At 39.7% G+C, this 15,334-nt stretch overlaps 1 protein-coding gene and 1 long non-coding RNA gene across 7 annotated transcripts in view; one reads left to right on the plus strand and one right to left on the minus strand.

Annotated features, from left to right (window-relative positions):
* TUT7 (terminal uridylyl transferase 7) overlaps positions 1 to 15,334 on the plus strand; it is a 65,507-nt gene that overhangs the window by 42,835 nt on the left and 7,338 nt on the right. For 4 of the 6 annotated variants that reach the window (XM_066256952.1, XM_066256955.1, XM_066256953.1 and 1 more), the window contains 6 exons: positions 229 to 276; positions 353 to 444; positions 2,261 to 2,376; positions 4,663 to 4,988; positions 7,003 to 7,079; positions 7,445 to 7,508. In XM_066256952.1, coding sequence (XP_066113049.1) covers positions 229 to 276; positions 353 to 444; positions 2,261 to 2,376; positions 4,663 to 4,988; positions 7,003 to 7,079; positions 7,445 to 7,508 — 723 coding nt within the window. The remainder of the gene's footprint in view (positions 1 to 228; positions 277 to 352; positions 445 to 2,260; positions 2,377 to 4,662; positions 4,989 to 7,002; positions 7,080 to 7,444; positions 7,509 to 15,334) is intronic. The other 2 variants (XM_066256957.1, XM_066256956.1) reach the window with 2 other exon arrangements.
* On the minus strand, positions 8,163 to 13,501 carry LOC136324297 (uncharacterized). The gene is made up of 2 exons (XR_010729066.1): positions 10,632 to 13,501; positions 8,163 to 10,560 (listed from the first exon to the last, which is right to left on the minus strand). It is a non-coding gene; the product is annotated as an uncharacterized lncRNA (long non-coding RNA).

The raw sequence follows: 15,334 nt of genomic DNA on the forward strand, positions 1-15,334 counted from the left end.
GTAAAGCAGCACCCTCTTTTCTGATGGACACTTGACAAAAAACTTGCCTTATATTTGGAAATATATATTGCTTAGCTGTATAACAGATTTGAAAATCATTTAAAAAGCAGTCATTTAATACTTTTATTAATGATAAATTATGTTACACTTTCTTGTTTAGCCCACATATTGTATGAATAGTGGCATTTTCTTTTTGATTATCTTATCTCTTTCTTTTTTTTTACTTAGATCCCTTTGATTTGAATCATAATCTTGGAGCTGGATTATCAAGGAAAAGTAAGTTAACTTTGTTTATAAATATTAATGTGATCTTTTAATTCATATAATTGAGCCTTTATTCTTTTCTTCTTAGTGACAAATTTTATAATGAAAGCATTTATTAATGGTAGAAGAGTATTTGGTATTCCAGTCAAAGGATTTCCAAAGGACTACCCCTCCAAAATGGTAAGTGTCTGTTGGAAATACCAAAAACAAACAATTCTAAAAGCCCTTATTAAGCACCTAATCTGTATGCATTACTTCAGTGATAACTTAAATGCTCTGAAAGTCTGGTGAGTCTAGCCAAGATAAACAATTACAATACAAATACCTAGAAACCTTTTTGAAAACATACCTGTTTTGCGGCAGTTCACCAGGAGAACTGGGAGAAGTAGAATTTGGGTGGGAAAATTAATAGCTTTGGTACTGCTGCTTTCTCTTGGTAACACATGTAGGTGGCATTGCTGTGCCATCAGCATTGAACACCATGCCAACCTCTGCCAGCCCTGATTGCATGTAGCTAAGACATCCTCCACTCTCACATGAGCCTAGATTTTCGTTTATTTATTTATCACTCTAGTTGTAAAGAGTAATAATTAACCCCTTAATGGGACAGTGCTGCCTGTGCTTGAGAACTGTATATTGTATTCTGTAACCTAATAGGTTTCTGTTGAACCGCACTCATTGGAAACAAAGCAGAATTGCATTATAAAAACATATTTTTGCCCTGGCTGGTTTGCTCAGTGGTAGAGCGTTGGCCTGGCGTGCAGAAGTCCCAGGTTCGATTCCCGGCCAGGGCAAACAGGAGAAGCGCCCATCTGCTTCTCCACCCCTCCCCCTCTGCTTCCTCTCTGTCTCTCTTTTCCCTTCCCGCAGCGAGTCTCCATTGGAGCAAAGATGGCCGGGCACTGGGGATGGCTCCTTGGCCTCTGCCCCAGGCGCTAGAGTGGCTCTGGTCGCAACAGAGTGACGCCCCGGAGGGGCAGAGCATCGCCCCCTGGTGGGAAGAGCGTCGCCCCCTGGTGGGCGTGCTGGGTGGATCCCGGTCAGGCGCATGTAGGGGTCTGTCTGACTGTCTCTCCCCGTTTCCAGCTTCAGAAAAAAAAAAAGAAAAACAAACAAAAAAACCATATTTTTGTTAAAAGAGAAAGAGAGAGAGAGGGTTAGGGGCTAGAGGGTTTTGTGTTAGAATGAAGTTTTCTCCTCTGCATTAAAATACGCTAAGGTTCTGGAAAAAGACGCTTTTAATGAACTTAAACTGTTTGGTATATAGCCATATTTAGCATTTGATTTCATCTGTGTGTCCAGTTTTTGCTAGTTATTGCTGTGGCAGTCTTACAGTGCTTCTGAAACTTGTTCAGACATCACTGGGGATTTTGTTACATGCAGATTCTGAGTTGGGAGGTCTGGGGTAGGGACCAGGACTTTGCATTTCTTACAAGCTCCCAGGTGATTCTGATGCTGCTGGTCCCCACCTTAATTACCATGGCGGAGAGGCTAAAGCCAGACCAATGTCTTCCCTTCCTTCTGGTATTTTCCTTCAGAAGCTACAACAAAACAAAGCAACAGCACATAGCTGCTTCTCTGTAGTCTGTACAATGCAAATCATGTTCCTCAGTTCGTTAGGTTTTAGCCTTTTTGTTTTTTGAGAAAAGCAAAGCCTTTGTACCTGACCTCAGCTACCCCACCCCCAAGTCTTGGAGATGTGTAATGCTCTTATTTAGAATTGTGCTGGGGAAAAACTACCTTTGTGGTTAAGGATAAGCAAGAGTTCTGCATGATGAAAAGGGGTAAACAAAAAATGGAGTTCAGGTAAAACTATTCTGAATTACACCTCATAATGGCTTTCTTTAGATTTTGAAATTAAACAGCATAAGTAATATTTATTAAAATAATGATGTGTCAGTGTTGCTATATAAGAATCCTGATAGCTGTCAGATTAGTTTTTATGTTTTGATCTCATATTAATAGTTTATATTTGTATATATTTATGTTTTGCTAGGAGTACTTTTTTGATCCAGATGTGCTAACTGAAGGAGAGCTGGCCCCAAATGATAGATGTTGCCGAATTTGTGGGAAAATTGGACACTTCATGAAGGACTGTCCTATGAGGAGAAGGTAAGTAAATATTCAAAAGGGATGGTTTTGTTTTTATGTTCGTAATATATCAACTTTCAAATGAGGTTCTGTTGTAATAGAAAATAAACTGCCTGACCAAGCAGTGGCGCAGTGGATAGATCGTCAGACTGGGATGGAGAAGACCCAGGTTCGAGACCCCAAGGTCACCAGCTTGAGCGCTGGCTCATCTGGTTTGAGCAAAAGCTCACCAGCTTGGACCCAGGGTTGCTGGCTCGAGCAAGGGGTTACTTGGTCTGCTGAAGGCCCCTGGTCAAGGCACATATGAGAGGGCAATCAATGAACAACTAAGGTGTCGCAAGGAAAAACTGATAATTGATGCTTCTCATCTCCATTCCTGTCTGTCCCTATCTATCCCTCTCTCTGACTCTCTCTGTCTCTATAAAAAAAAAAAGAAAATAAACTTGTGGGAAATTCAGCATATCTCTGGTAAAATTAAGATTTTTTACAATGAAAATGAAATGATTTTAAATACGACCTTAAGTGCACATGACGAGGCTGGACTGCATAATACAGGTGACAGTCTCCCATGCCTGGTCCCTTTTCCTAATTTTGGTCATGGTCCTAATCATTACTCAATCATTTGGTCATTGGCCTCTCCAGCTGGGATGGAAAAGAGGAAGCTAAAATTCTTCCCTTTTACAGTAGTGAGAAGTTTAGAATCATATCAGTCAATGAAAAGTGAAATTGGTTCCTTCGGGATGTCAGTTACACTTCTAATGTTCAGTAACCGAGGTGTACCGTGTGGGGATTTTGACTAACTGACAGTTTACCAGACTGTAGGAGTCTTCACTTGTACACACTTTAACCCTTCATATTGTTATAGCGACCTACTCAGTCTGGTGAGCATGCTGTCTTCTACGTCATGTGCCAAGAGGGCTGGGGGACATGGTTTGGGTAGCTTGCTTGGAACATACTGTTTAGGATAGTAGTGATGCTTTTAACTGGACAGTAATTTGCTCATTTAAAAACTGGTCATCTGGAATTTGAGGGTCTTATGTAGTACATTTTTTGTTTTTACTCAAATAATAGTCACTGATCATGTTGAGCAAGAAAGAAGTGATTTTAATATTTTAAGAATCTAAATCTCCTTATAACTATCACTCCCTTCTGAACCTGTTTCCATCTAGTCCCTTTTCTAGGCCTGTGCATGGATGTATTTAAAGTTTCACTCCTCAGGCTCTGGCCGGTTGGCTCAGTGGTAGAGCATCAGCCTGGCTTATGGAAGTCCAGGGTTTGATTCCCAGCCAGGGCACACAGGGGAAGTGCCCAACTACTTCTCCATCCCTCCCTCTCTCGCTTCTTTCTCTTTATTTACCTCACTCTCCTCCCTTCCCACAGCCATGGCTCTATTGGAGCAAGTTGGCCCTGGGCCCTGAGGACAGCTCCATGGCCTCCGCCTCAGGTGCTAAAAAATGGCTCCAGTTACAATGGAGCAAGGGCCCCAGATGGGCAAAGCATCGCCCCCTAGTGGGCTTGCCTGGTGGATCCCAGACCAGGCACATGTGGGGGGAATCTGTCTCTGCCTCCTCTCATCTCACTGAATTAAAAAAAAAAAATTAAAAATTTTAAATAAAGTTTCGCTCTTCAAATTTTCAGTTCTTAGTAGAAAATGCAAAGTGGTCCAGGTAGGTTCCAAAAAATCACCCCATGGATAAGATGAGTTTTATATGTCAATATCAAAGTAGATATTGAACCAAGGAGTTCCATTAATTGTAAAAACTAGTTTTACAGCCTGACCAGGCGGTGGCTCAGTGGATAGAGCGTCGGACTGGGATACAGAGGACCCAGATTCTAGACTCCGAGGTCACCGGCTTGAGTGCAGGCTCACCTGGTTTGAGCAAAGCTCACCAGCTTGGACCCAAGGTCGCTGGCTCCAGAAAGGGGTTACTCGGTCTGCTGAAGGCCCACGGCCAAGGCACATATGAGAAAGCAATCAATGAACAACTAAGGTGTTGCAACACGCAATGAAAAATTGATGCTTCTCATCTCTTCGTTCCTGTCTGTCCCTGTCTATCCCTCTCTATGACTCTCTCTGTCTCTGTAAAAAAAAAAACTAGTTTTACAACACTGGAATAATTGTGAAAATGAAAAGGAAAAACACCTTTGAGCCTTTAGGTCGCTTCCTAATGGAGAAGGTAGACTTAAGTTTGTTAAATTTAGTTTTGCCTTCTGATATTTCTGAATATTTTCTAAACCTGGAGTTGTCTTTTATGGTTAGGTTTGTTTAGATCTTTCCTACCAGTATTATTATATCTTCTTCTACAGAGTGAGGCGACGACGAGATCAGGAAGATCCCCCAAACCAAAGATACCCTGAGAACAAAGAGAAAAGAAGCAAAGAGGACAAAGAAATTCAAAACAAGTACACAGAGAGGGAGGTGCCGACAAAAGAAGAGAAGCCCGTGCAGTGCACGCCCCCCAAAGCCAAGCCCCTGAAGGCAGCGCCCGACCTGGGGAGAGAGAAGGTGCTCAGGCCACCAGTGAAAAAGTGGAAGAGGCAGGATGAGAAAGACTTAAGGGAAAAACGTTGTTTTATCTGTGGAAGAGAAGGGCACATTAAAAAGGAGTGCCCACAGTTTAAAGGCTCTCCAGGTATGGATACCAATCATACTTTGATGTTTGCAATCAGATCTCTTTTTTAGAGTTCTTTACTATTTTGGTTCTATTTATTTCTTTAACAAATTAATGGCTCAAAATATTTTGTTTATAAGAAAGTGAAGTCCCCACCCCCCCACCCCTTAATTCTGATCTTTTATAAGTCTTAAACATTTACTCCTGGTTTTATTTAATGACTTATGAAAGTCACTTATTTGATTTTTTAAATAAGATTATTAATGAATTGCAAACCTGGTCATTCCCAGTACCTAAAAAATGTAGCCTAAGTGACCATAAAACAATCTGTAACTTCAGCTTCACTACTCAGTATGTGCACTTTTGAAATTAAAGCACTACCCAGCCAGGGAGGAGGCACAGTCATCTCAGGAGGCCGTGCTGAGTCATGCACGGTGAGCCACGTACATTTCTATCCAAATACACTCATGCACATGGATGAAAAAGGAACTAGAAGGAAATTTATACAGTTATGATGGTTCTAACTGCAAAGGAGAATTATGGGGGTTTTATCATTTAAACATTTTTCTTCAGTAAACATGATTATGATGATGAGGAAAAATGTTCAGTATCATCCATAATCTTGTCCTTGTAAGTTGTTTGATCTGAATTGACCCATTATATTAAATGGGTGAAATGTCCATTGAGGGTACCTTTTTAACAAACTAGTAAGAGTAAGAGTACCTTGTGTATGTATAGTAAGTAATGATTTGCAAGCAGTTTATTCCTTCACTTTCTCACAGCAAACCTATAAATGTGGATGCAATATGATTGGCTTAGAAAAGAGACAGATTTTTTATTAGAATAGTAACCCTATTTCCACCCTCACTTGTATATGCTTATGGACAGCATACAGAAAGTCAGCCCCGCAGACAGGCTCCTCAGAAAGTTCACGCCAGTGTTGATCGTTCCTGGAACACTAATACCTCGTCCCCGTTTTCATTATATCAGCTGTAGTGTCTCTCTTTAAGACAGGAAATTTTAGATCACCTGGACCCCCCCCAAGAGAAGCTTTATATACAAAGAAGTTTATTTTTAAATTAATTACTGATTTTAAAATAGGACTTAAATGTTTATGAAAGATACAGCTTGCCCTACTTCTAGGGAACTTAGACAAATTCCAGTTCAAGCTCCTTTGCCCTGATGTGAGACATGTCAGAGTAAAATTATTTTCTTTTGGTTATATGAGGTAAGTATATAGTTAAGAGAAATTAAAAGTAATAGTAATAGCTAGCATTCATTGAGCACTTAATATAAGTCAGGCACCTATTTTAAATACTTTACATGGGAGGTTTCATCTTAATTTTCACCACAGCCCCATCAATGTCCTCAGTTTACAGATGAGGAAACTGTAAACATAAACAGTATAGATAAGATATAATAAAGTTTTACCAAAATTATTTTTGTAGACTACCCTTTAGAGGAACTCAAGGTCTGTGTTAGTCGTGACTTGAAGCACAGTCATTGTGTTCCTCTTGGGTACCGCAGAGCACTGAAGGAGTGCCCTGCCGTCCCCAGCATGGCTGCGTCGCTGCCCTCTAGCTGGTAGCAAGTTTTAAGTTGTCTACTCTTGAAGCTCTCCAAATAGTTCGAGCCTGATTCCCCAGCTGAGGCAACAGCAGATCAGAGGGAGAGGGGCTGTTCTGGCGGAGGTGGGTGTTCACCAGAGGAAGAGCACTGCAGCCTTGGTTACCTCAGAGAGCAGTGTGGACACATTAAACCAGGTAGTCCTCATACTATAAAAATAAGTAAGAAAGGAGTAGTGGGGCTGGAGTGTGGTGGGTTTCCTCCCATAGCAATTAAAAATAATTAGCTACTTCTTCCTGTCTAAAAATTATGCTGTTCCTTCTCGTTTCTTCAAATACATTGTTATTTTGTCCACACATATACTGAGTGGAGCTTCTGTCATATCAACAGACAATCTTATGGAAAAGTTTGAAAATGGCTACTGCTTTCAATTTAAAGTAAGAACAAAAAGTGCTGATTTCTTTCTTAGGTATGTTTAAATCAGATTGTGTATTTGGGTCCTCTTCTTCACCTAGTCCTTTGAGACCAACTTATACATTTGTTCAGGTAACCCTATCTCAGACCTAAGCAAGGAGGCCTTCCAGCATCTGTCTAGGCGGCAAACATTTGCTTGGTGCTGGGTCCGCAAGGTGCTGGGCAGGCCCAGGCCCCAACTCCTTCCTTCTGGCTCCCCCTGCTCCCTCCGCTGCCCCCTGCCCTCAGCACAGCGTGGTGAGGAGAGACGGCTTACAGTGCCTGGGATGGCAGGGCCTGCTTTAGGGATCCCTGCATATGTTCTTGCTTTTATTAACTTGCAGAGTTCTGCCACCCACATGCCTAATTTCAGCTCTCCTTGGATATGGTTACAGTTTTAAAGCTGTTTCGGATGCTATTCCTTTCAATTTTGTAAACCAGTGTATTTCATTTTTTAGGCAGTGTTTTTACATGAAGACAAAAAGAAACAAAAAGCAACTATATTTTTGAGTCCCCAGTCAGGTATGTGGGTTTAAAAACAAAAAGTGTGCTATTTTATTTACTGCGTAGTTTACCACATGCCTTTGAGATTCTTCTGTTGAATACGTGGTTTTTGCAGGGACGGACATCAGAATCACTTGGGGAACTTATAAAAACACTGTTGCCCTAACCTCCCCCCCTTTCATTTCCTAAATCAGAATCTTTAAGGGTTAGGCTTGGGCCTGGATTTTTTTTAAATGTTAAGGTGATTCTTATACCATCCCTGAATAGGAACCATCGTCTTCAGTATTTGTTCCTCTTCCATGCTTATTTTTCCGCTTTGAAATTGCCACTGTGATGTCAGCAGTATAATCTCCTCATGGAGATTATTCACTGCACCAGAGTAAGGAAAGAAAGTAATTGTTGGTCTGAATGCCACTCACTCTTTCCCACTGAGAAATTAATTCCTCCAACCATTATTTAAGCCCCACTCAACTCCCCACCTGCTCCTGCCCGGCAGGGGCCTGAACGGTGAGGAGACAGCATCGCATCGAGCCACACAGCCCCTTTGCCCACTGTACTCCATGTTCTCTTCAGAAGAGATGTATATGTCAATTTCATGTGGTGACAGGCACAGGAAATATAAAGCAGGAAAAGGGAAAAAGAGAATGTTGGAGAGGGAGGCGGCCTCTCTGATAAAGTAACATTTAAATTTAAGCAGAGAATCGAAGGTATCAGTGAAAATTGGCGTTAGACTACTGAAACCAGTTTTTGTCCTCTGGCACCACAGAGTGGAAGGGCAGGCAAGGGCGGTAGGAGGTGAGGTCAGGGGAGATGGGTCTGCATCTTGTAGCACCTGTCGACATGAAGTGAGGACTTTGACTGTATTTTAAAGGCAGCACCAACATGATTTCTCATGGGCTGGATAACAAAATACAATGAAAATAAATCAGAGATGACACTATGATATTGGGCCTGAGCAACTAAAATAAAGGTTGAATTTTCTATGCTGGGAAACACTCAGGAAGAGCAGGTTGCGGGGAGAAAGACAGTTTAGTTGTAGACACGTAAGTTTAAGAAACCTGCAGGATGGGTGGGTAGAGATGCTGAGTAGTCAGATGGATATACAAGCCCGCTCTTCAGAGCAGAAGTCCAGGCTGGAGATAAAAGTTTGAGTCTTTTCTGTGTATAATTGTACTTAAAGGCCTGTGTCTGAGTGAAGTCATCTAGGAAGTAATTGCATATAAAAAGAGAAAGCATTTAGAAACCCAGGTGGAAAATGAGACAGTGAAAAAGCAGTCAGTGAGGAAGCAGAGGCAGCAGGAGAGCTGGGTCCTGGAGTCCAAATGAAAGTGCCTCAAGGAGGAGCAGTGGGCCCTTTGAATTGCTGCCCAGAGATCTGCTGCAGTCCTAGACTGAGAAGCCTAGGGAGAAAGCCTGATTGCAGGGAGTTCTGGTGAGAAATGCTGGAAGAGGGACTGTAGGCAACGTAACTTCAGCTGTGGGTGCAAAGTGCCAGGTCCCCCATTCCCGCCAGGTCCCCAGATTTGCGGACAGATGCTCTAAGGGAGGGAACTGGAGGGGCTCTGAAGGCCCTGTTCTGGTGTTTCAAGAGTGCTTTCGAGTCCTGAAAGGGAACGGAGAAAATTGAAGCAATAAAGAAAAAGTAACTTCAACATACTTTTTCAGCTTTTTTGGTAAAAAAGGATGATACTATAAACTTGATACAAATATTCTGAGTTCTGCCCTGCAGACATACTTAGTAACTTTGCTTAAGGGTGTCTGTCTCTCTCATATACACACACAGAGACACCGCTTTCCTTTCTCCTCTCTCCCTCTCTCTCTTCTGCAATAAAATAGGGTTAAAGGAGGGAAATTATACAAGCATGTGTAGTCTTTTATACTTGACTAATTTATGAGAAAAATTAAGTTTTTGAAATTTTAATTCATTGATATTACCTGACATTTTTGTATGTCACATTAAACAACCCACATCTTTTACACTCAGTTTTTACATCATGTTATTGCTCACATGCAAACAACTGTTTGCCTTTAGATTGGAGAAATGCCTATGCTAGTTACAGAATGAAGAGTCTGAGCTGTCTCTCTGTCAGTGTCAGTTACTGAACAATACTGTAGCAGTTTGGGGTCCTCAGCAGCCCCCTGCATCCTGCAGTGAAGAGAGCTCTTCGCTGGCCCAGTGCGCAGGCCCAGCGATCACACCCTGGGAAAGCTGGGAGAGGTCCGGGCAGGGAATGCTTGGTTGTCTCTACTTTGAGTGTAGTTAACGAGAAAAACAAATGGAATTACTGTTATTTAACTATTGCCATTTCTGTCAGTGCCAAGGCCAGTTACCTCAAACATATAAAGTAATCTAAAAAGAAATCAGTATTTATTTTTATGATCTGTGAACTCTGTAGTTAGTGGTTTTTTTAATGATTGGAGAAAACATTTGAAATGGCATCACATCTTTTACAATCAAAATTTAAAGGCATGGGGATTGAGGTGGATATACAGTGAGGTTAGATGATTCAAAGAGAAACAGAAATCTTCAAAGAATTGCCACTTTTACCCAAAAGGGTAATGGTGTACATGAAAGGCAAAATCACAGGAGGCTGAGGGAGAAAATTCAGGAGTCGCTGTTTTCTGGGAGGGTTTTGTAATTGTTCTCAGTAGAATGCATGGAATTCAAAACAAGAAATGTACTACTGGGAAAACCTCCAAAATCAAATAGAAGTGACATGAGAATGGGTTCTATTGTGAGATGATTTGATTGACAGAGCAGCCATGAAAGATGGATAAAGAGGTTAACAGGCTGCTCCAGGAAGCAGCTTCCAACAAATGAAAACCTGATTGTTTCCCATAGATCCTCTGAGAATATGAGGATCACATGGTTAGCATATGTAAACAAGCCAAAAGTGTTGCTTTTACAAGTTTCAGCCTTGAACAGACATTTCCAGACCACGTTACAGAGGAAAAATACTGATACTTGCCTTGCTTAGATGTTTGTTTTGCCAAGAATGTAAAATTTAAGAACATTGGCTCTGCAGCCAGATTGCCTAGTATAGTTTCTAGCTTCATAATCTTGACACACCTACTTAGCCTCCACTTGTCTCAGTTTCCTCATCTGTTCTAAGGGGATGATGATAATAATAATGGTAATGCCATACCTGACTTGTAGGGATGTGAGGAAATCCATGGAAAAGCACTTAGTAGAACAGTACCTGCATATAGCAAGAACAGAGCAGAGGTCTGTGGGAAGTGGCGATTCATTGATATTTCTGTAGAGATATGTCAGCATTGCTCTTGCTAAAGGTTTTGCACATCTGAAAGAAGAATTTTATTAAATTTTTTAATTTTTTTTAAGTGCTGGAGGAATACAGATGTTGATGTTACAGAAATGGTATTGTTGATTGACAAATTAGGATAAGTATATGACAGCTGTTAAAACTTTCAGATTTATCCTTGATAAATTTACCCAAATTATCTATGTTGTTATAAATGTGAAATGTTTCAACTTATAAGTAGAATTAAGTTTTCCCAAAGCTTCCTTTTAACCAGACCCTATGGCAGGCAGGGTTCCCCAAACCGCATGTGGCCCCCTGAGGCCATTTATCTGCCCCCCTCCCCCCGCACTTCCGGAAGGGGCACCTCTTTCATTGGTGGTCAGTGAGAGGAGCACAGGATGTGGATGCATCCTGGGCTCCTAGAGTACTGTGTGTGGCGGCACCGCAAAGCGCTGCGTCACTCACGTACAGTACTACTTCCGTTGACACAGGACATAACACATCATGGCTCCAGAAGGGCGTCATATCACTTGTTACGGCTAGCAGTGACAAATATGGAACCGACATTGACCATCTCATTAGCCAAAAGCAGACCCATAGTTCCCATTGAAATACTAGTCAGTTTGTTGATTTAATTTTACTTGTTCTTTATTTTAAATATTGTATTTGTTCCTATTTTGTTTTTTTACTTTAAAATAAGATATGTGCAGTGTGCATAGGGATTTGTTCATAGTTTTTTTTATAGTCTGGCCCTCCAACGGTCTGAGGGACAGTGAACTGGCCCCCTGTGTAAAAAGTTTGGGAACCCCTGGCCTATGGTGTGGACATTCCTGCTCTTGCACATTAGCTGTATTGATTTTAGGCAAAGGTTAGCTTCCCTGAGCTCCAGCCGTGTCATCTATAACATTGCAGTAGCACCATCTTTATCTTGCTGAGTGTGGAGAAGTTGCACCCAGTTGTAGTAAGCACTCAGCCAAGTTCTCTTGTCTCTCATAATACCTACCTCCATTCATTCCTACTGGATTACATATAGTTCTTAACTCCTAAATGAGACAGTAGTGAATAGAAAATCTCATGAATTGCTTTGTTCTTCATTGTTGTCTACCTCCCCCACATACATAGTGCATTAGATGTTCAGTAATTATATTGGTTACAGGTACACACGCATTTTGAAAGAATAGAGAGACTAAGTGCAGAATTCTTAAGAACATGAGCTTTTAAAGTCAGACATACTGGGATTTGAAACCTAGCCCAGCCATGTACTGGCTATGTCACCTCAGCAAGTTTCAAGTCCCTCTATGCTTGTTTCCTTATCAATTAATTGGGGCTAACACCTTACAGGGCAATAAGGATTAATTTCATATATGTAGAGCCCAAAGCACAACATCTGACACAGAACACTCAATAAAGGATCACAACTCTAGTTACTGTAGTTAATAGGAAGTCTTCCAACCTTGCTGTAATTAAAGTTTAATTACTACTGATAAATTAAACTTATAGGACAATATATAATAGTATAGTACTTCCCCATGTATAAGACACACCCTATCTCAAAAATTTTGGGGTCTAAAAACTGGGTGCATCTTATACAGTGGTTGTAGATTTTCATTTAAGAAGTGTGGCATTTCAAATGCCATAGATGGAACTAAAGATGAGGCAATATGAAGTGATTCATCATCAGACACAGATGAGGAGAAGCTAATGGATGGGAGTTTTGACTGTGATGAGAAGTTGTATGAAATTTATGATGAATAAAACTTGAGTTCAATAACTATGTAATACTTTTTTTATTTCCAAAATTCGGACCCCCAAATTAAGGTGTGACTTATACATGGGGTAATCCGGTAATTCTTAATAAAACAAGAATATGCGAAGATTAGAGAATCGTGGTTATAAACTGATTTTCATACATAAGTTAATTACTCGTGCTTATATATAACAATTTATTCAATATGAGAATCTCAAGAAGGATCCTTAATCCTTACCCATTTTTGTAAAGAAAATTACTTTTCTAGCCTGACCAGGCAGTGGCACAGTGGATAGAGCGTCGGACTGGGACGCGGAGGACCGAGGTTCAAGACCCCAAGGTCACCAGCTTGAGCGTGGGTTCATCTGGTTTGAACAAAGCTCACCAGCTTGGACCCAAGGTCGCAGGCTTGAGCAAGGGGTTACTGGGTCTACTGAAGGCCCACGGTCAAGGCACATACAAGAAAGCAATCAATGAACTAAAATGCCACAGCGAAAAATTGATGCTTCTCTCTCTCCCTTCCTGTCTGTCCCTATCTATCCCTATCTATCTCTGTCTCTGTCAAAAAAATAAATTACTTTTTTAAAGAAACTACCTCTTCATCTATTCCATTTTAATCTCATGGTTTGAAATCTTAAAAGTTAAAGATGCTATAAAGAGATTAAAGGTATCTTTTTCCTCATGATACTATATACTTATACAGCTTTTTTTCTTGTTCAGAATGCTAAAATTTACTTCTTTAAAAAAAGTTGAGAAAAAAAGGAAGAAAAAAACATGCTATTTATGATAGTAAATTTAAAATAATAGAAGTACAATTTTTAAAACAGTGTGAAGTGATTTTCTTGTCCGTGAATATAGATCATTCTTTTTGATACCTGGTATTCTTGATATTCCAGTATATGAACATATTGATTTAATCACTCCCGATTAAGGGACTATTTTCTTTTTTTTTTTTTTTTTTTTTTTAAATAATTTTATTTTTTTAATGGGGTGACATCAATAAATCAGGATACATATATTCAAAGATAACAAGACCAGGGTATCTTGTCGTTCAATTATGATGCATACCCGTCACCCAAAGTCAGATTGTCCTCTGTCACCTTCTATCTTGTTTTCTTTGTGCCCCTCCCCCTCCCCCTTTCCCTCTCCCATTCCCCCCTCCCCCCCCCCCCCCCCCCCGTAACCACCACACTCTTATCAATGTCTCTTAGTTTCACTTTTATGTCCCACCTACGTATGGAATAATGCAGTTCCTGGTTTTTTCTGATTTACTTATTTCGCTTCGTATCATGTTATCTAGATCCCACCATTTTGCTGTAAATGTTCCGATGTCATCATTTCTTATGGCTGAGTAGTATTCCATAGTGTATATGTGCCACATCTTCTTTATCCAGTCATCTATTGACGGGCTTTTTGGTTGTTTCCATAAGGGACTATTTTCAATTATCTATCAGTGTCTTCAAAACCTTTTGTTAATATACTCTTCCACAAAATATTGAAAGTCTCCTTGTGTATTTTTCAGTTGATGTCTAAATTTTTCATTGTAGTTTCAAAGCTTATAATTTGGGAAGAACTATAAATATGGCATTATAAAATACAACTTTTAAATTAGCCTTAAATATATCAAATGAAATATAAATATTGTAGAAATTTTTTTCTCCTTTTGTTTCACTTCCATAGAATTTTTTCTTAAGATGATATATTTTTCTCATATGGTTTAAACCTTTTATTGATCAGCTTATCATATTTATCTGTAAGAGAAAAATATGTAAATTAGAATTTGAAGCTTTTAAGTCTCAAAGTGTAAACATTTCTTCTTAGTTGTTTTTACAATTATTAGAACAATATAATAAAGCAAATGTTACAAATTTTAAGGATACTTTTTATGTTTATGCACTAAAAATGACTGTCTCTTAATAAAATAGATGGGGTTTTCCCCAATGCATTTATGTAATATCTTTGGACCAATACTACTTATTGCAGGAATGAAAACAATGTTCCTTATTATTACTGTTTCTAATTTTTCTTTTTTATTTAGAAACCTCAGTATTCTCTGTGATAGCAAATTAAAAATAACAGAAATTCTTTTACAAGTTTGGGAATGGAAGATGTATTAATTATTTTTCATTCATTAAATGACCAAAAATTACATCATAATGTATTATCAGAAATTATTTGTGACGATTATCAGCTATCGGTGTAATTTTACAAAAGCTAAAAATTTGAGGTTTTGTTAGAGGCATCTGCATGTATGAGACCATCATTTTGCTTGCCTCCTTACCTCCCCAGGTTTTTTCACTCCAGGGCAACATACCACATTCAAGTTTGAGATGGTTACGAGATAGATAGCCCTGTCTTTTATAATATAGTGACCTCACTCTTCGAAATGAGCAGATAAGTTAGAAAAATTGTAAAAAGGGAGGGGAAAGGAAAATTGGTGTGATTCTTAGGAACCAGCCCAGAGCCTTGGCCATCAAAGCATGCTCAGAATTCAGATAAAACATGAGAAGCTGCAGTCAACTCTCTTAAAACCCATTCCGCACTTAAGTTACTCAGGAATACATGAACCCAAGCTTAAAGATTACTATGTATATAAAACACTATAAAGAATACTTGAATATTTACCTAGGTATATTTTCTCAGGACAAATTCCCAGTTAGAATGACAGGTTAAAAAGTATGCACATTTCAACAGTGGTACCAATAAGGCCAATTTATGATTGTTGGCAATCCCAGAGAGTCGTTCACAACCTATTTCCCACACCCTCACTTCATTGGGATTGTCTTTTTTTAACTCTAACATTTTTTTATAAGTTTTCATTTATATTTCTTCAT

This window comes from Saccopteryx bilineata, chromosome 2 (assembly GCF_036850765.1).
Source record: "Saccopteryx bilineata isolate mSacBil1 chromosome 2, mSacBil1_pri_phased_curated, whole genome shotgun sequence".
Lineage (NCBI taxonomy): Eukaryota > Metazoa > Chordata > Mammalia > Chiroptera > Emballonuridae > Saccopteryx > Saccopteryx bilineata.